Here is a 25,383-nt window from a genome sequence, read left to right as displayed (position 1 = left end):
CTATCTGTCTGGTAGATCATTCCTCTCTATCTGTCTGGTAGATCATCTTTCTGGTAGATCATTCCTCTCTGTCTGGTAGATCATTCCTCTCTGTCTGTCTGGTAGACCATTCCTCTCTATCTGTCTGGTAGACCATTCCTCTCTATCTGTCTGGTAGATCATCTGTCTGGTAGATCATCTGTCTGGTAGATCATTCCTCTCTGTCTGGTAGATCATTCCTCTCTGTCTGTCTGGTAGACCATTCCTCTCTGTCTCTGTCTGGTAGATCATTCCTCTCTGTCTGTCTGATAGACCATTCCTCTCTGTCTGTCTGGTAGATCATTCCTCTCTGTCTGTCTGGTAGACCATTCCTCTCTATCTGTCTGGTAGATCATCTGTCTGGTAGATCATTCCTCTCTATCTGTCTGGTAGATCATTCCTCTCTATATGTCTGGTAGATCATTCCTCTCTATCTGTCTGGTAGACCATTCCTCTCTATCTGTCTGGTAGATCATCTGTCTGGTAGATCATCTGTCTGGTAGATCATTCCTCTCTATCTGTCTGGTAGACCATTCCTCTCTATCTGTCTGGTAGATCATCTGTCTGGTAGATCATCTGTCTGGTAGACCATTCCTCTCTATCTGTCTGGTAGACCATTCCTCTCTATCTGTCTGGTAGATCATCTGTCTGGTAGATCATCTGTCTGGTAGGTCATTCCTCTCTATATGTCTGGTAGATCATTCCTCTCTATCTGTCTGGTAGATCATTCCTCTCTATCTGTCTGGTAGATCATTCCTCTCTATCTGTCTGGTAGACCATTCCTCTCTATCTGTCTGGTAGACCATTCCTCTCTATCTGTCTGGTAGACCATTCCTCTCTATCTGTCTGGTAGATCATCTGTCTGGTAGATCATCTGTCTGGTAGATCATTCCTCTCTATATGTCTGGTAGATCATTCCTCTCTATCTGTCTGGTAGATCATTCCTCTCTATCTGTCTGGTAGATCATCTGTCTGGTAGACCATTCCTCTCTATCTGTCTGGTAGATCATCTGTCTGGTAGATCATTCCTCTCTATCTGTCTGGTAGATCATTCCTCTCTATATGTTTGGTAGATCATTCCTCTCTATCTATCTGGTAGACCATTCCTCTCTGTCTGTCTGGTAGATCATTCCTCTCTATATGTCTGGTAGATCATTCCTCTCTATCTGTCTGGTAGATCATTCCTCTCTATCTGTCTGGTAGATCATCTGTCTGGTAGACCATTCCTCTCCATCTGTCTGGTAGATCATCTGTCTGGTAGATCATTCCTCTCTATCTGTCTGGTAGATCATTCCTCTCTATCTGTCTGGTAGATCATTCCTCTCTATCTGTCTGGTAGATCATTCCTCTCTATCTGTCTGGTAGATCATTCCTCTCTATCTGTCTGGTAGATCATTCCTCTCTATCTGTCTGGTAGATCATTCCTCTCTATCTGTCTGGTAGATCATTCCTCTCTATCTGTCTGGTAGATCATTCCTCTCTATCTGTCTGGTAGACCATTCCTCTCTATCTGTCTGGTAGACCATTCCTCTGTATCTGTCTGGTAGACCATTCCTCTCTATCTGTCTGGTAGACCATTCCTCTCTATCTGTCTGGTAGACCATTCCTCTCTATCTGTCTGGTAGATCATTCCTCTCTATCTGTCTGGTAGATCATCTGTCTGGTAGATCATCTGTCTGGTAGATCATCTGTCTGGTAGATCATCTGTCTGGTAGATCATCTGTCTGGTAGATCATTCCTCTCTATCTGTCTGGTAGATCATTCCTCTCTATCTGTCTGGTAGATCATTCCTCTCCATCTGTCTGGTAGATCATTCCTCTCTATCTGTCTGGTAGACCATTCCTCTCTATCTGTCTGGTAGACCATTCCTCTCTATCTGTCTGGTAGACCATTCCTCTCTATCTGTCTGGTAGACCATTCCTCTCTATCTGTCTGGTAGACCATTCCTCTCTATCTGTCTGGTAGATCATTCCTCTCTATCTGTCTGGTAGACCATTCCTCTCTATCTGTCTGGTAGACCATTCCTCTCTATCTGTCTGGTAGACCATTCCTCTCTATCTGTCTGGTAGACCATTCCTCTCTATCTGTCTGGTAGATCATTCCTCTCTATCTGTCTGGTAGATCATTCCTCTCTATCTGTCTGGTAGATCATCTGTCTGGTAGATCATTCCTCTCTATCTGTCTGGTAGATCATTCCTCTCTATCTGTCTGGTAGATCATTCCTCTATCTGTCTGGTAGACCATTCCTCTCTATCTGTCTGGTAGACCATTCCTCTATCTGTCTGGTAGACCATTCCTCTCTATCTGTCTGGTAGATCATTCCTCTCTATCTGTCTGGTAGATCATTCCTCTCTGTCTGGTAGATCATCTGTCTGGTAGATCATTCCTCTCTATCTGTCTGGTAGATCATTCCTCTCTGTCTGGTAGATCATCTGTCTGGTAGATCATTCCTCTCTGTCTGGTAGATCATCTGTCTGGTAGATCATTCCTCTCTATCTGTCTGGTAGATCATTCCTCTCTATCTGTCTGGTAGATCATTCCTCTCTGTCTGTCTGGTAGATCATTCCTCTATCTGTCTGGTAGACCATTCCTCTCTATCTGTCTGGTAGACCATTCCTCTATCTGTCTGGTAGACCATTCCTCTCTATCTGTCTGGTAGATCATTCCTCTCTATCTGTCTGGTAGATCATTCCTCTCTGTCTGGTAGATCATCTGTCTGGTAGATCATTCCTCTCTATCTGTCTGGTAGATCATTCCTCTCTGTCTGGTAGATCATCTGTCTGGTAGATCATTCCTCTCTGTCTGGTAGATCATCTGTCTGGTAGATCATTCCTCTCTATCTGTCTGGTAGATCATTCCTCTCTGTCTGGTAGATCATCTGTCTGGTAGATCATTCCTCTATATGTCTGGTAGATCATTCCTCTCTGTCTGTCTGGTAGATCATTCCTCTCTATCTGTCTGGTAGATCATTCCTCTCTATCTGTCTGGTAGATCATCTTTCTGGTAGATCATTCCTCTCTGTCTGGTAGATCATTCCTCTCTGTCTGTCTGGTAGACCATTCCTCTCTATCTGTCTGGTAGACCATTCCTCTCTATCTGTCTGGTAGATCATCTGTCTGGTAGATCATCTGTCTGGTAGATCATTCCTCTCTGTCTGGTAGATCATTCCTCTCTGTCTGTCTGGTAGACCATTCCTCTCTGTCTGTCTGGTAGATCATTCCTCTCTGTCTGTCTGGTAGACCATTCCTCTCTATATGTCTGGTAGATCATTCCTCTCTGTCTGTCTGGTAGATCATTCCTCTCTGTCTGTCTGGTAGATCATTCCTCTCTGTCTGTCTGATAGATCATTCCTCTCTATCTGTCTGGTAGATCATTCCTCTCTGTCTGTCTGGTAGTCTCTCTTGGTGTGTTTCTCTCTGTCTCTCTCGCTCTCTCTCTTTGTCTCTCTTTGTCTCTCTGTCTGTCTCTCCAGCCCTCTTTCTCTCTTTCTAGCCCTCCCTCTTTCTCTCTTCCATACATCATATGTGATCAGTGTGGTTTGTTTGTGTGTGAGTGTCTGTGTTCATCACATGTATCTAGTAGATCACTAAGAGATGTGTCTGTGTTTCTCTCAGTTGATTGGCTGTCAAGTCCGCAGGGATCCAGAGGGATCTACTGAGCGCTACACACGCTGGATCAACAACATCAGCCAGGATCAACTCAGCACCCAGGTAACACACACTCAGTGTGTGTGTGTGTGTGTGTGGGGGGGGGGGGGGGGGGGTCGCGTGCCAGGCAGTGGCCAGGTCCGATGGAAACAGGATGGAGCCTGCAGTTTACACACACACACACACACACACACACACACACACACACACACACACACACACACACACACACACACACACACACACACACACACACACACACACACACACACACACACACACACACACACACACACACACACACAGAGGAAACAGGAGGACCACTTGTGTAAAATTCCAGAATGATTTTATGTGTGTGTGTGACAGCGAGATAGATGACTCCTGGCTTTAGGATGGGCTGGTATTAGAGGTCGATTATGATTTTACAACGCCGATACAGATTATTGGAGGACCCAAAAACCCTATAATCGGACGCTTTTATTTTTTTATATAATTTTTGTATTTGTAATAATAACAATTACAACAACAATGAATGAACACTTATTTTAAAGTAATATAATATATCAATAAAATCCATTGAGCCTCAAATAAATAATGAAACATGTTCAATTTGGTTTAAATAATGCAAAAACAAAGTGTTGGAGAAGAAAGTAAAAGTGCAATATGTGCCATGTAAGAAAGCTAAAGTTTAAGTTCCTTGCTCAGAACATGAGAACATGTGAAAGCTGGTGGTTCCTTTTAACAGGAGTCTTCAATATTCCCAGGTAAGAAGTTTTAGGTTGTAGTTATTATAGGAATTATAGGACTATTTCCCTCTATACCATTTGTATTTCATATACCTTTGACTATTGGATGTTCTTATAGGCACTATAGTATTGCCTGTTTAACAGTAAAGCTTCCGTCCCTCTCCTCGCTCCTCTCTGGGCTCGAACCAGGAACACAACAACAACAGCCACCCTCGAAGCAGCGTTACCCATGCAGAGCAAGGGAAACGACCACAGGCCCAGGGCGAGTGACATTTGAAACGCTATTAGCGCGCGCTAACCAGCTAGCTACTTCACTTCGGTTACACCAGCCTCATCTCGGGAGTTGATAGGCTTGAAGTCATAAACAGCGCAATGCTTGACGCACAAAGTGCTGTTTGAATGAATGTTTACGTGCCTGCTTCTGCCTACCACCGCTCAGTCAGATATTTAGATACTTGTATGCTTATATGCTCAGTCAGATTATATGCAACGCAGGACACGCTAGGTAATATCTAGTAATATCATCAACCATGTGTAGTTAACTAGTGATTATGATTGATTGTTTTTTATATGATAAGTTTAAGTTTAATGCTAGCTAGCAACTTACCTTGGCTTACTGCAGTCACGTAACGGGCAGTCTCCTTGTAGAGTGCAACGAGAGAGAGGCAGGTCTTTATTGCGTTGGACTAGTTAACTGTAAGGCTTCAAGATTGGGTCCCACGAGCTGACAAGGTGAAAATCTGTCGTTCTGCCCCTGAACAGGCAGGTAACCCACTGTTCCTAGGCCGTCATTGAAAATAAGAATGTGTTCTTAACTGACTTGCCTAGTTAAATAAAGGTCTAAAAAAATAATTAAAACCATTTTTTTAAATCGGCAAATCGGCGCCCAAAAATACCAATTTGCTATTGTTATGAAAATGTCAAATCGGACCTAATTAATCAGCCATTCCGATTAACCGGTCGACCGCTAGCTGGTATTGCGCGATTCCCGGGAATTTTCTGAAAGTTGGCTGAATTTTGCAAGCCTAAATACTTGAGTGGAAAGTAGAGCTCTGTGATTCAGCTCTAACTCAGGGAGAGGAACGTAAAGCTCTGTGATTCAGCTCTAACTCAGGGAGAGGAAAGTAGAGCTCTGTGATTCAGCTCTAACTCAGGGAGAGGAACGTTAAGCTCTGTGATTCAGCTCTAACTCAGGGAGAGGAACGTTAAGCTCTGTGATTCAGCTCTAACTCAGGGAGAGGAACGTTAAGCTCTGTGATTCAGCTCTAACTCAGGGAGAGGAACGTAGAGCTCTGTGATTCAGCTCTAACTCAGGGAGAGGAAAGTAGAGCTCTGTGATTCAGCTCTAACTCAGGGAGAGGAACGTAGAGCTCTGTGATTCAGCTCTAACTCAGGGAGAGGAACGTTAAGCTCTGTGATTCAGCTCTAACTCAGGGAGAGGAACGTTAAGCTCTGTGATTCAGCTCTAACTCAGGGAGAGGAACGTAAAGCTCTGGGATTCAGCTCTAACTCAGGGAGAGGAACGTAGAGCTCTGTGATTCAGCTCTAACTCAGGGAGAGGAACGTAGAGCTCTGTGATTCAGCTCTAACTCAGGGAGAGGAACGTAGAGCTCTGTGATTCAGCTCTAACTCAGGGAGAGGAACGTAAAGCTCTGTGATTCAGCTCTAACTCAGGGAGAGGAAAGTAGAGCTCTGTGATTCAGTACAACTGAATACAACTGACCTGGATTTTGCCTGGCTGGTCCACGTGTAGACACACACACACACACTGTGTACACACACACACACACACACACACTGTGTACACACACACACACTGTACAGACGCACACACACACGGCCTGCAGAATTCTTCTGCAGACATTCCTAGTAAATATATTTTTATGGTATTGAATTTCATGGGCCAGAATGAGACCATAAGTTCTGTTGGTGTGGTGATTATCTCTACATATGAGTTTCTCTCTTTGTATTTCTTTCTCACTCTCTTTCTATCCCTCTTTTTGTCTTTCTCTGTCTATGTCTCTCTCTCTCTCTCTCTCTCTCTCTCTCTCTCTCTCTCTCTCTCTCTCTCTCTCTCTCTCTCTCTCTCTCTCTCTCTCTCTCTCTCAGTCTCTCTCTCTCTCTCTCTCTCTCTCTCTCTCTCTCTCTCTCTCTCTCTCTCTCTCTCTCTCTCTCTCTCTCTCTCTCTCTCTCTCTGTCTATGTCTCTCTCTCTCTGTGTCTTTCTCTCTCTCTCTGTCTATGTCTCTCTCTCTCTCTCTCTCTCTCTCTCTCTCTCTCTCTCTCTCTCTCTCTCTCTCTCTCTCTCTCTCTCTCTCTCTCTGTCTCTCTCTCTCTGTCTCTCTCTCTCACACTTGGTATATTTCTCTTTCCCTTTGTATGTAGTAATCTAACCCCTCAGTAACCCTCTACTCCTTCTTTCTCTCTCTCCTTGTCTCTACCTCTCTCTCTCCTCCTCTCCCCTCCTTGTCTCTCTCTACCTCTCCTCCTCTACCCTCCTTGTCTCTCTCTACCTCTCTCCTCCTCTCTCTCTCCTCCTCTCCCCTCCTTGTCTCTACCTCTCTCTCTCCTCCTCTTTCCTCCTCTCCCCTCCTTATCTCTCTCTACCTCTCTCCTCCTCTCCCCTCCTTGTCTCTACCTCTCTCTCTCCTCCTCTCCCCTCCTTGTCTCTCTCTACCTCTTTCCTCCTCTCTCTCTCCTCTCCCCTCCTTGTCTCTACCTCTCTCCTCCTCTCCCCTCCTTGTCTCTCTCTACCTCTTTCCTCCTCTCCCCTCCTTGTCTCTACCTCTCTCCCCTCTCTCTCTCTCTCTCTCCTAGGTTTATCTAAGATGCTGCTTGTTTTAATTCTCTCTGTGTGTGTGTGTGTGTGTGTGTGTGTGTGTGTGTGTGTGTGTGTGTGTGTGTGTGTGTGTGTGTGTGTGTGTGTGTGTGTGTGTGTGTGTGTGTGTGTGTGTGTGCGCGCGCGTGTGTTCCCTAGCCTGTGGAGTCTGTTCTTTCTGAGTTGAAGATATGATTGGAAGCACAGTGTTCAGCTGAAGGACATTAGATATGGCTGTTCCATAACTACACAACTCCCCCACTGTGAACACGTCACCACATCGCTATCTGTCTATCTGCCTTTGTCTTTTCCTTTCTCTCTCCCTCCTTCTCTCTCAGTATGACTGTCACAACTTTCTCTCTCCTCTCCTCTCTGTCTCTCCCTCGTTCTCTCTCTCAGTATGACTGTCACACCTTTCTCAACTTTCTCTCTCCTCTCCTCTCTGTCTCTCCCTCGTTCTCTCTCTCAGTATGACTGTCACACCTTTCTCAACTTTCTCTCTCCTCTCCTCTCTGTCACTCCCTCGTTCTCTCTCCTCTCCTCTCTGTCTCTCCCTCGTTCTCTCTCTCAGTATGACTGTCACACCTTTCTCAACTTTCTCTCTCCTCTCCTCTCTGTCTCTCCCTCGTTCTCTCTCTCAGTATGACTGTCACACCTTTCTCAACTTTCTCTCTCCTCTCCTCTCTGTCACTCCCTCGTTCTCTCTCCTCTCCTCTCTGTCTCTCCCTCGTTCTCTCTCTCAGTATGACTGTCACACCTTTCTCAACTTTCTCTCTCCTCTCCTCTCTGTCACTCCCTCGTTCTCTCTCCTCTCCTCTCTGTCTCTCCCTCGTTCTCTCTCTCAGTATGACTCACCTTTCTCAACGTTCTCTCTCCTCTCCTCTCTGTCACTCCCTCGTTCTCTCTCTCAGTATGACTGTCACAACTTTCTCAACAAAAAAAATATAATCTTGAACCGCTGATTTGCTCAATGCAAATGTTGGAATTTAGGTTTAGAGAGAGTGGATATAAGGTGGTACACACTCACTCTCTCACACACTCACTCTCTCACACACACACACACACTCACTCACTCACTCACTCTCTCACACACTCACTCTCTCACACACACACACTCACTCACTCACTCACTCTCTTCAGATTCTATATTATTCAGCTGCCCGTCCAGATGTGTTCCTCCAGTTGCATCTCTAATGGAGATCAGTGATGTGGGATAATCCCAGAGAACAGTAGTGGGGGAAGCAATGGGAGTGTTGTTGATTAGTGAGCTGGACCAGAGTCAGACTGGAACACCAGCTGGGAGAAATGCTGAGTGATTTTTAAACATTTATGTTTAACATACATCTATGACCAATATTTTTTTCTGTGAGTTCAATGTGTTTCTCTAGAGATTAAATCAGATGAATCCTGAACTGTGTGTTGTTGGTCGTTTCCTACAGGCCAATATTCAACATAGTTTAGTGCAGAAAACGTGGTAATTAACTACAATGACCATAAGCCCTCTTGCCCGGTCTGTGTGGGAAGAGAGAGAAGAGACAGAAGACGAGGGATCGAGAGCAGTTGCTGTGAGAGGTGTCTCTACCTGAAAATACATCATCCAAGTGATTGATAGTTGTTGGTATTCAGCAGTTACATAAATCTGAAGAACTACTGACATAGTGATGTTGTCAGACAGCGCAGGCAGCAGGTCTATAGAGATGAGATGATGGAATGAAATAATACAGTTGTCAAATAGAACAAATATATACACAAGTAGAATATTTCATATATATATTTAATATAGCTCTCTAGTCTCTAGTATCTTACATTTACATTTAAGTCATTTAGCAGACGCTCTTATCCAGAGCGACTTACAAATTGGTGCATTCACCTTATGACATCCAGTGGGACAGTCACTTAACAATAGTGCATCTAAAACTTAGGGGGGTGGGGTGAGAGGGATAGTATCTCTAGTCTCTCTCTATCTCTAGTCTCTCTAGTCTCTCTAGTCTCTCTAGTCTCTCTAGTCTCTAGTATCTCTAGTCTCTCTAGCAGGGTGTTGATATCTCACTGCTCTCTAGTCTCTAGTATCTCTAGTCTCTCTAGTCTCTCTAGTCTCTAGTCTCTCTAGTCTCTCTAGTCTCTAGTATCTCTAGTCTCTCTAGTCTCTCTAGTCTCTAGTATCTCTAGTATCTCTAGTCTCTCTAGTCTCTCTAGCAGGGTGTTGATATCTCACTGCTCTCTAGTCTCTAGTATCTCTAGTCTCTCTAGTCTCTCTAGCAGGGTGTTGATATCTCACTGCTCTCTAGTCTCTAGTATCTCTAGTCTCTCTAGTCTCTCTAGCAGGGTGTTGATATCTCACTGCTCTCTAGTCTCTAGTATCTCTAGTCTCTCTAGTCTCTCTAGCAGGGTGTTGATATCTCACTGCTCTCTAGTATCTCTAGTCTCTCTAGTCTCTAGTATCTCTAGTCTCTCTAGTCTCTCTAGTAGGGTGTTGATATCTCACTGCTCTCTAGTCTCTAGTATCTCTAGTCTCTCTAGTCTCTCTAGTCTCTCTAGCAGGGTGTTGATATCTCACTGCTCTCTAGTCTCTCTAGCAGGGTGTTGATATCTCACTGCTCTCTAGTCTCTAGTATCTCTAGTCTCTCTAGTCTCTCTAGCAGGGTGTTGATATCTCACTGCTCTCTAGTCTCTAGTATCTCTAGTCTCTCTAGCAGGGTGTTGATATCTCACTGCTCTCTAGTCTCTCTAGCAGGGTGTTGATATCTCACTGCTCTCTAGTCTCTCTAGTCTCTCTAGCAGGGTGTTGATATCTCACTGCTCTCTAGTCTCTCTAGTATCTCTAGCAGGGTGTTGATATCTCACTGATCTCTAGCAGGGTGTTGATATCTCACTGCTCTCTAGTCTCTCTCTAGCAGGGTGTTGATATCTCACTGCTCTATAGTCTCTCTCTAGCAGGGTGTTGATATCTCACTGCTCTCTAGTCTCTCTCTAGCAGGGTGTTGATATCTCACTGCTCTCTAGTATCTCTAGCAGGGTGTTGATATCTCACTGATCTCTAGTAGGGTGTTGATATATCACTGCTCTCTAGTCTCTCTCTAGCAGGGTGTTGATATCTCACTGCTCTCTAGTCTCTCTCTAGCAGGGTGTTGATATCTCACTGCTCTCTAGTCTCTCTAGTATCTATAGCAGGGTGTTGATATCTCACTGCTCTCTAGTCTCTCTCTAGCAGGGTGTTGATATCTCACTGCTCTCTAGTCTCTCTAGTCTCTCTAGCAGGGTGTTGATATCTCACTGCTCTCTAGTCTCTCTAGTATCTCTAGCAGGGTGTTGATATCTCACTGCTCTCTAGTCTCTAGTATCTCTAGTCTCTCTAGTCTCTCTAGCAGGGTGTTGATATCTCACTGCTCTCTAGTCTCTAGTATCTCTAGTCTCTCTAGTCTCTAGTATCTCTAGTCTCTCTAGTCTCTCTAGTAGGGTGTTGATATCTCACTGCTCTCTAGTCTCTAGTATCTCTAGTCTCTCTAGTCTCTCTAGTCTCTCTAGCAGGGTGTTGATATCTCACTGCTCTCTAGTCTCTCTAGCAGGGTGTTGATATCTCACTGCTCTCTAGTCTCTAGTATCTCTAGTCTCTCTAGTCTCTCTAGCAGGGTGTTGATATCTCACTGCTCTCTAGTCTCTAGTATCTCTAGTCTCTCTAGTCTCTCTAGCAGGGTGTTGATATCTCACTGCTCTCTAGTCTCTCTAGCAGGGTGTTGATATCTCACTGCTCTCTAGTCTCTAGTATCTCTAGTCTCTCTAGTCTCTCTAGCAGGGTGTTGATATTTCACTGCTCTCTAGTCTCTAGTATCTCTAGTCTCTCTAGTCTCTCTAGCAGGGTGTTGATATCTCACTGCTCTCTAGTCTCTCTAGCAGGGTGTTGATATCTCACTGCTCTCTAGTCTCTCTAGTCTCTCTAGCAGGGTGTTGATATCTCACTGCTCTCTAGTCTCTCTAGTATCTCTAGCAGGGTGTTGATATCTCACTGATCTCTAGCAGGGTGTTGATATCTCACTGCTCTCTAGTCTCTCTCTAGCAGGGTGTTGATATCTCACTGCTCTATAGTCTCTCTCTAGCAGGGTGTTGATATCTCACTGCTCTCTAGTCTCTCTCTAGCAGGGTGTTGATATCTCACTGCTCTCTAGTATCTCTAGCAGGGTGTTGATATCTCACTGATCTCTAGCAGGGTGTTGATATCTCACTGCTCTCTAGTCTCTCTCTAGCAGGGTGTTGATATCTCACTGCTCTCTAGTCTCTCTCTAGCAGGGTGTTGATATCTCACTGCTCTCTAGTCTCTCTAGTATCTATAGCAGGGTGTTGATATCTCACTGCTCTCTAGTCTCTCTCTAGCAGGGTGTTGATATCTCACTGCTCTCTAGTCTCTCTAGTCTCTCTAGCAGGGTGTTGATATCTCACTGCTCTCTAGTCTCTCTAGTATCTCTAGCAGGGTGTTGATATCTCACTGCTCTCTAGTCTCTCTAGCAGGGTGTTGATATCTCACTGCTCTAGTCTCTCTCGCAGGGTGTTGATATCTCACTGCTCTCTAGTCTCTCTCTAGCAGGGTGTTGATATCTCACTGCTCTCTAGCAGGGTGTTGATATCTCACTGCTCTCTAGCAGGGTGTTGATATCTCACTGCTCCCTAGTCTCTCTCGCAGGGTGTTGATATCTCACTGCTCTCTAGTCTCTCTAGCAGGGTGTTGATATCTCACTGCTCTCTAGCAGGGTGTTGATATCTCACTGCTCCCTAGTCTCTCTCGCAGGGTGTTGATATCTCACTGCTCTCTAGTCTCTCTAGCAGGGTGTTGATATCTCACTGCTCTCTAGCAGGGTGTTGATATCTCACTGCTCTCTAGCAGGGTGTTGATATCTCACTGCTCTCTCGCAGGGTGTTGATATCTCACTGCTCCCTAGTATCTCTAGCAGGGTGTTGATATCTCACTGCTCTCTAGCAGGGTGTTGATATCTCACTGCTCTCTAGTCTCTCTAGTCTCTCTAGCAGGGTGTTGATATCTCACTGCTCTCTAGTCTCTCTCTAGCAGGGTGTTGATATCTCACTGCTCTCTAGTCTCTCTCTAGCAGGGTGTTGATATCTCACTGCTCTCTAGTCTCTCTAGCAGGGTGTTGATATCTCACTGCTCTCTAGTCACTGGATCCACAAGCAGTCCGGCGCCGCTGAGTGTGTGTGTGTCTCCCCTCTCTCAGGTGTACACCTCTCACGGCCCTACGGTCATCATGCCAACATGGTTCTGCTCCAGGGATTGGTTCCAGCGGGTCGGAACCTTTGACGAGGGCGGCAAGGTGAGACTCCACCCCTAAAACATCTCCACGCAAGTCAAATTTAGAATCTAAAACCAACCACTTATGCAGATTTGAATGATTTGAATGATTTGAACAGTGGGTCCACCGAGTCTGAAAAGGAAGGGAAGTCGAGGGAGGACTTCCCTTTCAGGTGTGCTCAGGGGTTAGAGGTCAAGAAGTGCAAGCACAAGACTGCATCCTCTAATTTGTCCAACGTTAGATCACAAATCCATTTGAATAACGTGTGACCTCACTCTTCCCTTCTCTACCACCTCCTCCCTCATCACCCTCTTCCCCCCTCTCTTCTCCTGTCCTCTTATCTTTCCCCCTCTCTTCTTCTCTCCTTTCCTCTTCTTCTCTCCTGTCCTCCTCTCTCCTGTCATCTTCTTCTCTCCTGTCCTCTTCTTCTCTCCTGTCCTCTTCTTCTCTCCTGTCCTCTTCTTCTCTCCTGTCCTCTTCTCTCCTGTCCTCTTCTTCTCTCCTGTCCTCTTCTCTCCTGTCCTCTTCTTCTCTCCTGTCCTCTTCTCTCCTGTCCTCTTCTTCTCTCCTGTCCTCTTCCCTCCTCTTCTCTCCTGTCCTCCTCTCTTTCCTCTCTCTTCTTCTCTCCTGTCCTCTTCTCTTTCCTCTCTCCTCTTCTCTCTCCTCTCTCCTCTTCTCTCTCCTCTCCTCTCCTGTCCAGGGAGTTCCAGAGGATCTGTTGTGGTTCTATCAGAGTGTTGGTCAGGGAGGAGGTGTGGTCAGAGTGGACCAGTGTTTACTAGTCTACCGCTACCATCAACAAGCTGCTACACACTCTGTCCTGGAGTAAGACATACACACACACACACACACACACACACACACACACACACACACACACACACACACACACACACACACACACACACACACACACACACACACACACACACACACACACACACACACACACACACACACACACACACACACACACACACACACACACACACCATATCCTCCAGCTACACACAGCTGTCCAGCTGACCCCTTCCTGAGCCTCATCCTTGGACACACACACTCAGCTCTGGAATTCCCTTGCCGTGTGTGTGTGTTGCCCTTTCCAACCTCTATAGCGACACACACACACGTAGGACACGCGTAGCGGAAAGCCTGTTTCTGTAAATACTCTGATAGGGAAGACCTCTCCTTCCCTTCCCTCATATCCTCCTCCCTCTCATCCTCTCGTTCCTGTTATCACTCCTTCCTTCCATCTGTTCATCGTATATCTAACCTTGTTGACGCGCTGTCACCATCTACTCCTTTACAAATCATCCTCGCCTCTCTCTTCCTTCTCTCTTCCCTCTCTCTTCCCTCTCTCCTCCCTCTCTCTTCTCTCTCTTCCCTCTCTTCCCTCTCTTCCCTCTCTTCCCTCACTCTTCCCTCACTCTTCCCTCTCTCCTCTCTTCCCTCTCTCCTCTCTTCCCTCTCTCCTCCCTATCTCTTCCCTCTCCTCCCTCTCTCCTCCTTCTCTCCTCTCTTCCCTCTCTCCCCTCTCTCCTCCCTCTCTCCTCCTTCTCTCTTCCATCTCTCCTCCTTCTCTCTTCCATCTCTCCTCTCTTCCCTCTCTCCTCCCTCTCTCCTCCCTATCTCTTCCCTCTCTCCTCCCTCTCTCCTCCTTCTCTCTTCCATCTCTCCTCTCTTCCCTCTTCCCTCTCTCCTCCCTCTCTCCTCCCTCTCTCCTCCCTATCTCTTCCCTCTCCTCCTTCTCTCTTCCATCTCTCCTCTCTTCCCTCTCCTCCCTCTCTCCTCCCTCTCTCCTCCTTCTCTCTTCCATCTCTCCTCTCTTTCCTCTCCTCCCTCTCTCCTCCTTCTCTCTTCCATCTCTCCTCTCTTTCCTCTCCTCCCTCTCTCCTCCTTCTCTCCTCTCCTCCCTCTCCTTTCTCTTTCTATTTGTCTATCAGTCTTATTTCCAGCTCCTTCTGTTATCTCTCACTTAACTTCTCTCCCTCCCTCCTCCCTCTGTCTCCCCTCTCTCTTCCCTCTCTTCTCCCTCTCTCTTCCCTCTCTCCTCCCTCTCTCTTCCCCCTCTCCTTCTCTCTTCCATCTCTCCTCTCTTCCCTCTCTCTTCCCTCTCTCCTCCCTCTCTCTTCCCTCTCAATTCAATTCAAGGGCTTTATTGTCATGGGAAACATGTGTTAACATTGCCAAAGCAAGTGAGGTAGACAACATACAAAGTGAATATATAAAGTGAAAAACAACCAGAATTAACAGTAAACATTACACATACAGAAGTTTAAAAACAGTAAAGACATTACAAATGTCATATTATATATATATATACAATGTACAAATAGTTAAAAGACACAAGATAAAATGAATAAGCATAAATATGGGTTGTATTTACAATGGTGTTTGTTCTTCACTGGTTGCCCTTTTCTCGTGGCAACAGGTCACAAATCTTGCTGCTGTGATGGCACACTGTGGAATTTCACCCAAAAGATATGGGAGTTTTTCAAAATTGGATTTGTTTTCGAATTCTTTGTGGATCTGTGTAATCTGGGGGAAATATGTCTCTCTAATATGGTCATACATTGGGCAGGAGGTTAGGAAGTGCAGCTCAGTTTCCACCTCATTTTGTGGGCAGTGAGCACATAGCCTGTCTTCTCTTGAGAGCCATGTCTGCCTACGGCGGCCTTTCTCAATAGCAAGGCTATGCTCACTGAGTCTGTACATAGTCAAAGCTTTCCTTAATTTTGGGTCAGTCACAGTGGTCAGGTATTCTGCCGCGGTGTACTCTCTGTGTAGGGCCAAATAGCATTCTAGTTTGCTCTGTTTTTTTGTTAATTCTTTCCAATGTGTCAAGTAATTATCTTTTGTTTTCTCATGATTTGGTTGGGTCTAATTGTGCTGTTGTCCTGGGGCTCTGTAGGGTGTGTTTGTGAACAGAGCCTCAGGACCAGCTTGCTTAGGGGTTCATCTCTCTGTAGGTGATGGCTTTGTTATGGAAGGTTTGTGAATCGCTTCCTTTTAGGTGGTTGTAGAATTTAACGGCTCTTTTCTGGATTTTGATAATTAGTGGGTATCGGCCTAATTCTGCTCTGCATGCATTATTTGGTGTTTTACGTTGTACACGGAGGATATTTTTGCAGAATTCTGCGTGCAGAGTCTCAATTTGGTGTTTGTCCCATTTTGTGAAGTCTTGGTTGGTGAGCGGACCCCAGACCTCACAACCATAAAGGGCAATGGGGTCTATGACTGATTCAAGTATTTTTAGCCAAATCCTAATTGGTATGTTGAAATTTATGTTTCTTTTGATGGCATAGAATGCCCTTCTTGCCTTGTCTCTCAGATCGTTCACAGCTTTGTGGAAGTTACCTGTGGCGCTGATGTTTAGGCCAAGTTATGTATAGTTTTTTGTGTGCTCTAGGGCAAGAGTGTCTAGATGGAATTTGTATTTGTGGTCCTGGTGACTGGACCTTTTTTGGAACATTATTTTGGTCTTACTGAGATTTACTGTCAGGGCCCAGGTCTGACAGAATCTGTGCATAAGATCTAGGTGCTGCTGTAGGCCCTCCTTGGTTGGTGACAGAAGCACCAGATCATCAGCAAACAGCAGACATTTGACTTCGGATTCTAGCAGGGGGAGGCCGGGTGCTGCAGACTGTTCTAGTGCCCGCGCCAATTCGTTGATATATATGTTGAAGAGGGTGGGGCTTAAGCAGCAACCCTGTCTAACCCCACGACCCTGTGTGAAGAAATGTGTGTGTTTTTTGCCAATTTTAACAGCACACTTGTTGTTTGTGTACATGGATTTTATAATGTCGTATGTTTTACCCCCAACACCACTTTCCATCAGTTTGTATAGCAGCCCCTCATGCCAGATTGAGTCGAAGGCTTTTTTGAAATCAACAAAGCATGAGAAGACTTTGCCTTTGTTTTGGTTTGTTTGGTTGTCAATTAGGGTGTGCAGGGTGAATACATGGTCTGTTGTACGGTAATTTGGTAAAAAGCCAATTTGACATTTGCTCAGTACATTGTTTTCATTGAGGAAATGTACGAGTCTGCTGTTAATAATAATGCAGAGGATTTTCCCAAGGTTACTGTTGACACATATTCCACGGTAGTTATTGGGGTCAAATTTGTCTCCACTTTTGTGGATTGGGGTGATCAGTCCTTGGTTCCAAATATTGGGGAAGATGCCAGAGCTAAGTATGATGTTAAAGAGTTTTAATATAGCCAATTGGAATTTGTTGTCTGTATATTTGATCATTTCATTGAGGATACCATCGACACCACAGGCCTTTTTGGGTTGAAGGGATTTTATTTTGTCCTGTAACTCATTTAATGTAATTGGAGAATCCAGTGGGTTCTGGTAGTCTTTAATAGTTGATTCTAAGATCTGTATTTGATCATGTATATGTTTTTGCTCTTTGTTCTTTGTTATAGAACCAAAAAGATTGGAGAAGTGGTTTACCCATATATCTCCATTTTGGATAGATAATTATTCGTGTTGTTGTTTGTTTAGTGTTTTCCAATTTTCCCAGAAGTGGTTAGAGTCTATGGATTCTTCAATTACATTGAGCTGATTCCTGACGTGCTGTTCCTTCTCTTTCCGTAGTGTATTTCTGTATTGTTTTAGTGATTCACCATAGTGAAGGCGTAGACTCAGGTTTTCCGGGTCTCTATGTTTTTGGTTGGACAGGTTTCTCAATTTCTTTCTTAGATTTTTGCATTCTTCATCAAACCATTTGTCATTGTTGTTCATTTTCTTCGGTTTTCTATTTGAGATTTTTAGATTTGATAGGGAAGCTGAGAGGTCAATATACTGTTAAGATTTTCTACTGCCAGGTTTACACCTTCACTATTACAGTGGAACGTTTTACCCAGGAAATTGTCTAAAAGGGATTGAATTTGTTGTTGCCTAATTGTTTTTTGGAAGGTTTCCAAACTGCATTCCTTCCATCTATAGCATTTCTTAATGCTACTCAGTTCCTTTGGCTTTGATGCCTCATGATTGAGTATTGCTCTGTTCAAGTAGACTGTGATTTTGCTGTGGTCTGATAGGTGTGTCAGTGGGCTGACTGTGAACACTCTGAGAGATTCTGGGTTGAGGTCAGTGATAAAGTAGTCTACAGTACTACTGCCAAGAGATGAGCTATAGGTGTACCTACCATAGGAGTCCCCTCAAAGCCTACCGTTGACTATGTACATACCCAGCGTGTGACAGAGCTGCAGGAGTTGTGACCCGGTTTTGTTGGTTATGTTGTCATAGTTGTGCCTAGGGGGGCATATGTGGGAGGGGATGCTGTCACCTCCAGGCAGATGTTTGTCCCCCTGTGTCCTCTCTCCCTCCTCCCTCTCTCTCTCTTCCCTCTCTTCTCTTCCTCTCTCCCTCTCCTCCCTCTCTCCTCTCTTCCCTCTCTCTTCCCTCTCTCTCTCTCCCCTCCCTCTCTCCTCTCTCCTCCCTCTCTCCCCTCCTTCCCTCTCTCCTCTCCTCCCTCTCTCCTCTCTTCCCTCTCTCTTCCCTCTCTCTTCCCTCTCTCCTCTCCTCCCTCTCTCCTCTCTTCACTCTCTCTTCCCTCTCTCCTCCCTCTCTCCTCTCTTCACTCTCTCTTCCCTCTCTCCTCCCTCTCTCATCTCTTCCCTCTCTCCTCCCTCTCTCCTCTCCTCCCTCTCTCCTCTCTTCCCTCTCTCCTCCCTCTCCTTTCTCTTTCTATTTGTCTATCAGTGATATTTCCAGCTCCCTCTGTTATCTCTCACTTAACTTCTCCCTCTGTCTCTCACTCTCTCTGTTTCTCTTTTCTACCATCTTAACTCTCCAGACACTTCACACTTCTGAGTCAATCCCTCTACGATTACATATCGTGTGTGTGTGTGTGTGTGTGTGTGTGTGTGTGTGTGTGTGTGTGTGTGTGTGTGTGTGTGTGTGTGTGTGTGTGTGTGTGTGTGTGTGTGTGTGTGTGTGTGTGTGTGTGTGTGTGTGTGTGTGTGTGTGTGTGTGTGTGTCCACACTGCGTGTATATATTTCTATGTGTTAATCTAGGTCCCCTAAATCAAAGCATCAGTGAAACTGCTAAAGGAAGCAATATGGGGACCACCCATGCACAGTGTGTATGTGTTTATTGGATGTGTGTGTGTGTGTGTACACCTGTGTGTGTATTTGACTAGAACCATGGTTTATGGTGGTGGATTAGGGTTGTTTGTCATGGAGGCCCAGTGTTTCAGTCAAACCATCACATCAGAGGAAGAGCTCACTAATGTCTCCATATGATAACTATCAGGCTGTTGTTCTAGGTGTGTGTGTGTGTGTGTGTGGTCCATGTCTGTAACTCCTCCTCTGTCCTCCGGTCTCCAGGGAAACCATTTGGAACCTCCGTGTGGCCTTCCTCCAGGAGAGAGTTATCAACCAATGGGAATCCTTCACCATATGGAATGCTGGGAAACAGGGCCGGAAACTATACCGCTGCCTCAGTTCCTTCAATCAGAAGAAGGTATGTACCTTTTCAACAGCCAATCGCAAAAGGTTATGCAACACTTGCTAGCCAATCAGGAGAGGTTAACAAAACTCTCAATAGCCAATTAGGTTGCATCTTCCACAGTCAGTGCTCTCTGATTGGTAGGATCAGGTGACCCTCCTCCCCAGAACACAGTGCTGACCTTAGATCTGTTTGTAGGGTCAATGATCCTTTATCCCGTGTCCTCTGATCCGTCATGACAACATGGAGCTGTTTATCCTGTGTCCTCTGATCCATCATGACAACATGGAGCTGTTTATCCTGTGTCCTCTAATCCGTCATGACAACATGGAGCTGTGTCCTCTGATCCGTCATGACAACATGGAGCTGTGTCCTCTGATCCGTCATGACAACATGGAGCTGTGTCCTCTGATCCATCATGACAACATGGAGCTGTTTATCCTGTGTCCATCTGATCCGTCAACAACAGCTGGAGCTGTGTCCTCTGATCCGTCATGACAACATGGAGCTGTGTCCTCTGATCCATCATGACAACATGGAGCTGTTTATCCTGTGTCCTCTGATCCGTCATGACAACACGGAGCTGTGTCCTCTGATCCGTCATGACAACAAGGAGCTGTTTATCCTGTGTCCTCTGATCCATCATGACAACATGGAGCTGTTTATCCTGTGTCCTCTGATCCGTCATGACAACATGGAGCTGTGTCCTCTGATCCGTCATGACAACATGGAGCTGTGTCCTCTGATCCATCATGACAACATGGAGCTGTGTCCTCTGATCCATCATGACAACACGGAGCTGTTTATCCTGTGTCCTCTGATCCGTCATGACAACATGGAGCTGTGTCCTCTGATCCATCATGACAACATGGAGCTGTTTATCCTGTGTCCTCTGATCCGTCATGACAACATGGAGCTGTTCCTCTGATCCTCATGACAACAAGGAGCTGTTTATCCTGTGTCCTCTGATCCATCATGACAACATGGAGCTGTTTATCCTGTGTCCTCTGATCCGTCATGACAACACGGAGCTGTGTCCTCTGATCCGTCATGACAACAAGGAGCTGTTTATCCTGTGTCCTCTGATCCATCATGACAACACGGAGCTGTTTATCCTGTGTCCTCTGATCCGTCATGACAACACGGAGCTGTGTCCTCTGATCCGTCATGACAACAAGGAGCTGTTTATCCTGTGTCCTCTGATCCATCATGACAACGTGGAGCTGTTTATCCTGTGTCCTCTGATCCGTCATGACAACATGGAGCTGTTTATCCCGTGTCCTCTGATCCATCATGACAACATGGAGCTGTTTATCCTGTGTCCTCTGATCCGTCATGACAACATGGAGCTGTTTATCCTGTGTCCTCTGATCCGTCATGACAACATGGAGCTGTTTATCCTGTGTCCTCTGATCCGTCATGACAACATGGAGCTGTTTATCCTGTGTCCTCTGATCCGTCATGACAACACGGAGCTGTTTATCCTGTGTCCTCTGATCCGTCATGACAACATGGAGCTGTGTCCTCTGATCCGTCATGACAACATGGAGCTGTTTATCCTGTGTCCTCTGATCCGTCATGACAACGTGGAGCTGTGTCCTCTGATCCATCATGACAACATGGAGCTGTGTCCTCTGATCCATCATGACAACATGGAGCTGTGTCCTCTGGTCCGTCATGACAACATGGAGCTGTTTATCCTGTGTCCTCTGATCCATCATGACAACGTGGAGCTGTGTCCTCTGATCCATCATGACAACATGGAGCTGTTTATCCTGTGTCCTCTGATCCGTCATGACAACATGGAGCTGTTTATCCTGTGTCCTCTGATCCATCATGACAACATGGAGCTGTTTATCCTGTGTCCTCTGATCCGTCATGACAACATGGAGCTGTTTATCCTGTGTCCTCTGATCCGTCATGACAACATGGAGCTGTGTCCTCTGATCCATCATGCCAACATGGAGCTGTTTATCCTTTGTCCTCTGATCCATCATGACAACATGGAGCTGTGTCCTCTGATCCATCATGACAACATGGAGCTGTGTCCTCTGATCCATCATGACAACATGGAGCTGTGTCCTCTGATCCATCATGACAACATGGAGCTGTTTATCCTGTGTCCTCTGGTCCGTCATGACAACATGGAGCTGTTTATCCTTTGTCCTCTGATCCATCATGACAACATGGAGCTGTGTCCTCTGATCCGTCATGACAACAGACAACATGGAGCTGTTTATCCTGTGTCCTCTGATCCATCATGACAACATGGAGCTGTTTATCCTGTGTCCTCTGATCCGTCATGACAACATGGAGCTGTTTATCCTGTGTCCTCTGATCCGTCATGACAACACGGAGCTGTTTATCCTGTGTCCTCTGATCCGTCATGACAACACGGAGCTGTTTATCCTGTGTCCTCTGATCCATCATGACAACATGGAGCTGTGTCCTCTGATCCGTCATGACAACACGGAGCTGTTTATCCTGTGTCCTCTGATCCGTCATGACAACACGGAGCTGTTTATCCTTTGTCCTCTGATCCGTCATGACAACACGGAGCTGTTTATCCTGTGTCCTCTGATCCGTCATGACAACACGGAGCTGTGTCCTCTGATCCATCATGACAACATGGAGCTGTGTCCTCTGATCCGTCATGACAACACAGAGCTGTGTCCTCTGATCCGTCATGACAACACGGAGCTGTTTATCCTTTGTCCTCTGATCCGTCATGACAACATGGAGCTGCATCTCAAATGGCACTATTCCCTATTTAGTGTCAATAATAGGATCCGATTTGGTCAAAAGTAGTGCACTGAATAGGGAATAGGATACGATTTGGGACACTCTGTGTTGAGACACTGTAGTAGGAGGAGCCAGCTGGTCCCAACTGGTCATAATGGGTCGTGGATCACAATCTACTGTTACACTGACTGATACACCAGGTGTGGTGGGCTGAATCAGAGGTGTGGGGGCTGCCTTAATCGACATCACGTCTTCAGCACCCGGGAAGAGTGGGTTAACTGCCTTGCTCAGGGGCAGAACGACAGATGTTGACCTTAATAGTGTGTGTACATACATTTACAAACAGCGGTTTTGTGTGTGTTGGTCAGGTTCGAGCGTTCTGCGACGTGGACGAGAATAAGATCAAGAAAGGCTTCTACACCTATGAGGAGTCCAAGGTGCGACCCTACACTCTAGAACCATAGATACCACAACACTCTAGAACCATAGATACCACAACACTCTAGAACCATAGATACCACAACACTCTAGAACCAAACTACCATAGATACCACAACACTCTAGAACCAAACTACCATAGATACCACAACACTCTAGAACCAAACTACCATAGATGTCTGATCAGATCTTGGAGCTAAGCTACCATAGATACCACAACACTCTAGAACCAAACTACCATAGATGTCAGATGAGATCTTGGAGCTAAGCTACCATAGATGTCAGATCAGATCTTGGATCTAAGCTACCATAGATGTCAGATCAGATCTTGGATCTAAGCTACCATAGATGTCAGATCAGATCTTGGAGCTAAGCTACCATAGATGTCAGATCAGATCTTGGATCTAAGCTACCATAGATGTCAGATCAGATCTTGGATCTAAGCTACCATAGATGTCAGATCAGATCTGGGATCTAAGCTACCATAGATGTCAGATGAGATCTTGGAGCTAAGCTACCATAGATGTCAGATCAGATCTTGGAGCTAAGCTACCATAGATGTCAGATCAGATCTTGGAGCTAAGCTACCATAGATGTCAGATCAGATCTTGGAGCTAAGCTACCATAGATGTCAGATCAGATCTTGGATCTAAGCTACCATAGAAGGAGAAGTCCTAACCATGTTATTATGTTTGTGTCCTTTTCCTCTCCTCATTGTTCCTCCTGTCTTCCTCCCAGGAGAGGCCCAAGCCTCAGATCCCTGTACTGCACTACAGAGATGCGTCTCCACCCTACATCATCTGTGTCAAGCTGGTGAGTGGAAAAAGTGTGTGTGCGTCTGTGTGTCCTGTTGTTCGTTGTTCCGGATCGTATCTCCGCCAGGTCGGTAATCTCTGCTAATGGTATAATGAGCTAGGCGTGTGCCCTGGCACGCACACACACACGTATGTACAGACACACACACACACACGTACACAGCCTGCTGATCTTTGACTGCAGCATAATATTCTCCTGATACTTTGACCGGCGCTCACCTTCACACACCCTCTTTAACCAGCGTTTGGCCTCAATAAATATTTAAGTTATAAAGCCTTAGTAACAACCAGACAGGGTATAATATATAACAACCAGACAGGGTATAATATAAATATATAACAGTTATAAAGCCTTAGTAACAACCAGACAGGGTATAATATAAATATATAACAACCAGACAGGGTATAATATAAATATATAACAGTTATAAAGCCTTAGTAACAACCAGACAGGGTATAATATAAATATATAACAGTTATAAAGCCTTAGTAACAACCAGACAGGGTATAATATAAATATATAACAACCAGACAGGGTATAATATAAATATATAACAACCAGACAGGGTTTAATATATATATTCAACAGTTTTAAAGCCTTAGTAACAACCAGACAGTTATAAAGCCTTAGTAACAACCAGACAGGGTATAATATAAATATATAACAGTTATAAAGCCTTAGTAACAACCAGACAGGGTATAATATAAATATATAACAACCAGACAGGGTATAATATAAATATATAACAACCAGACAGGGTATAATATATATATTCAACAGTTATAAAGCCTTAGTAACAACCAGACAGGGTATAATATATATATATATAATAACAGTTATAAAGCCTTAGTAACAACCAGACAGGGTATAATATAAATATATAACAGTTATAAAGCCTTAGTAACAACCAGACAGGGTATAATACATAACAACCAGACAGGGTATAATATATATATTCAACAGTTATAAAGCCTTAGTAACAACCAGACAGGGTCTAATATAAATATATAACAGTTATAAAGCCTTAGTAACAACCAGACAGGGTATAATACATAACAACCAGACAGGGTATAATATATATATTCAACAGTTATAAAGCCTTAGTAACAACCAGACAGGGTCTAATATAAATATATAACAACCAGACAGGGTATAATATATATATATATATATATATAATAACAGTTATAAAGCCTTAGTAACAACCAGACAGGGTATAATATAAATATATAACAGTTATAAAGCCTTAGTAACAACCAGACAGGGTATAATACATAACAACCAGACAGGGTATAATATATATATTCAACAGTTATAAAGCCTTAGTAACAACCAGACAGGGTCTAATATAAATATATAACAACCAGACAGGGTATAATATAAATATATAACAACCAGACAGGGTATAATATATATATTCAACAGTTATAAAGCCTTAGTAACAACCAGACAGGGTATAATATAAATATATAACAGTTATAAAGTCTTAGTAACAACCAGACAGGGTATAATATATATATATATATATATAACAGTTATAAAGCCTTAGTAACAACCAGACAGGGTTTAATATAAATATATAACAGTTATAAAGCCTTAGTAACAACCAGACAGGGTATAATATATATATATAACCGTTATAAAGCCTTAGTAACAACCAGACAGGGTATAATATAAATATATAACAACCAGACAGGGTTATAAAGTTTTAAAGCCTTAGTAACAACCAGACAGGGTATAATATAAATATATAACAGTTATAAAGCCTTAGTAACAACCAGACAGGGTATAATATAAATATATAACAACCAGACAGGGTATAATATAAATATATAACAGTTATAAAGCCTTAGTAACAACCAGACAGGGTATAATATATATATATATAACAACCAGACAGGGTATAATATATATATTCAACAGTTATAAAGCCTTAGTAACAACCAGACAGGGAATAATATATAACAACCAGACAGGGTATAATATATATATATATAACAGTTATAAAGCCTTAGTAACAACCAGACAGGGTATAATATATATATATATAACAGTTATAAAGCCTTAGTAACAACCAGACAGGGTATAATATAAATATATATAATAGTTATAAAGCCTTAGTAAGAACCAGACAGGGTATAATATAAATATATAACAGTTATAAAGCCTTAGTAACAACCAGACAGGGTATAATATATAACAACCAGACGGGGTATAATATATATATATATATATAACAGTTATAAAGCCTTAGTAACAACCAGACAGGGTATAATATAAATATATATATAACAACCAGACAGGGTATAATATACATGTATAACAGTTATAAAGCCTTAGTAACAACCAGACAGGGTATAATATAAATATATATAACAGTTATAAAGCCTTAGTAACAACCAGA

At 44.2% G+C, this 25,383-nt stretch overlaps 1 protein-coding gene across 2 annotated transcripts in view; it reads left to right on the top strand.

Annotated features, from left to right (window-relative positions):
• The window catches only part of LOC124023361 (UDP-GlcNAc:betaGal beta-1,3-N-acetylglucosaminyltransferase-like protein 1), a 42,298-nt gene that overhangs the window by 14,193 nt on the left and 2,722 nt on the right, over positions 1–25,383 (top strand). Inside the window, exons 2-7 of one of the 2 annotated variants that reach the window (XM_046337888.1) lie at positions 3,633–3,728; positions 12,451–12,546; positions 13,226–13,350; positions 18,863–18,998; positions 22,094–22,162; positions 22,905–22,976. In XM_046337888.1, the coding sequence (XP_046193844.1) occupies positions 3,633–3,728; positions 12,451–12,546; positions 13,226–13,350; positions 18,863–18,998; positions 22,094–22,162; positions 22,905–22,976 (594 nt within the window). Of the gene's footprint in view, positions 1–3,632; positions 3,729–12,450; positions 12,547–13,225; positions 13,351–18,862; positions 18,999–22,093; positions 22,163–22,901; positions 22,977–25,383 lie in introns of both variants that reach the window. The other variant, XM_046337887.1, reaches the window with a different exon arrangement.

Source organism: Oncorhynchus gorbuscha, unplaced genomic scaffold (genome assembly GCF_021184085.1).
Source record: "Oncorhynchus gorbuscha isolate QuinsamMale2020 ecotype Even-year unplaced genomic scaffold, OgorEven_v1.0 Un_scaffold_1611, whole genome shotgun sequence".
NCBI classification, from domain to species: Eukaryota; Metazoa; Chordata; class Actinopteri; order Salmoniformes; family Salmonidae; genus Oncorhynchus; species Oncorhynchus gorbuscha.
The sequence above is the reverse complement of the archived record's forward strand: the minus strand, read 5'-3'. Positions and strand labels throughout refer to the sequence as shown.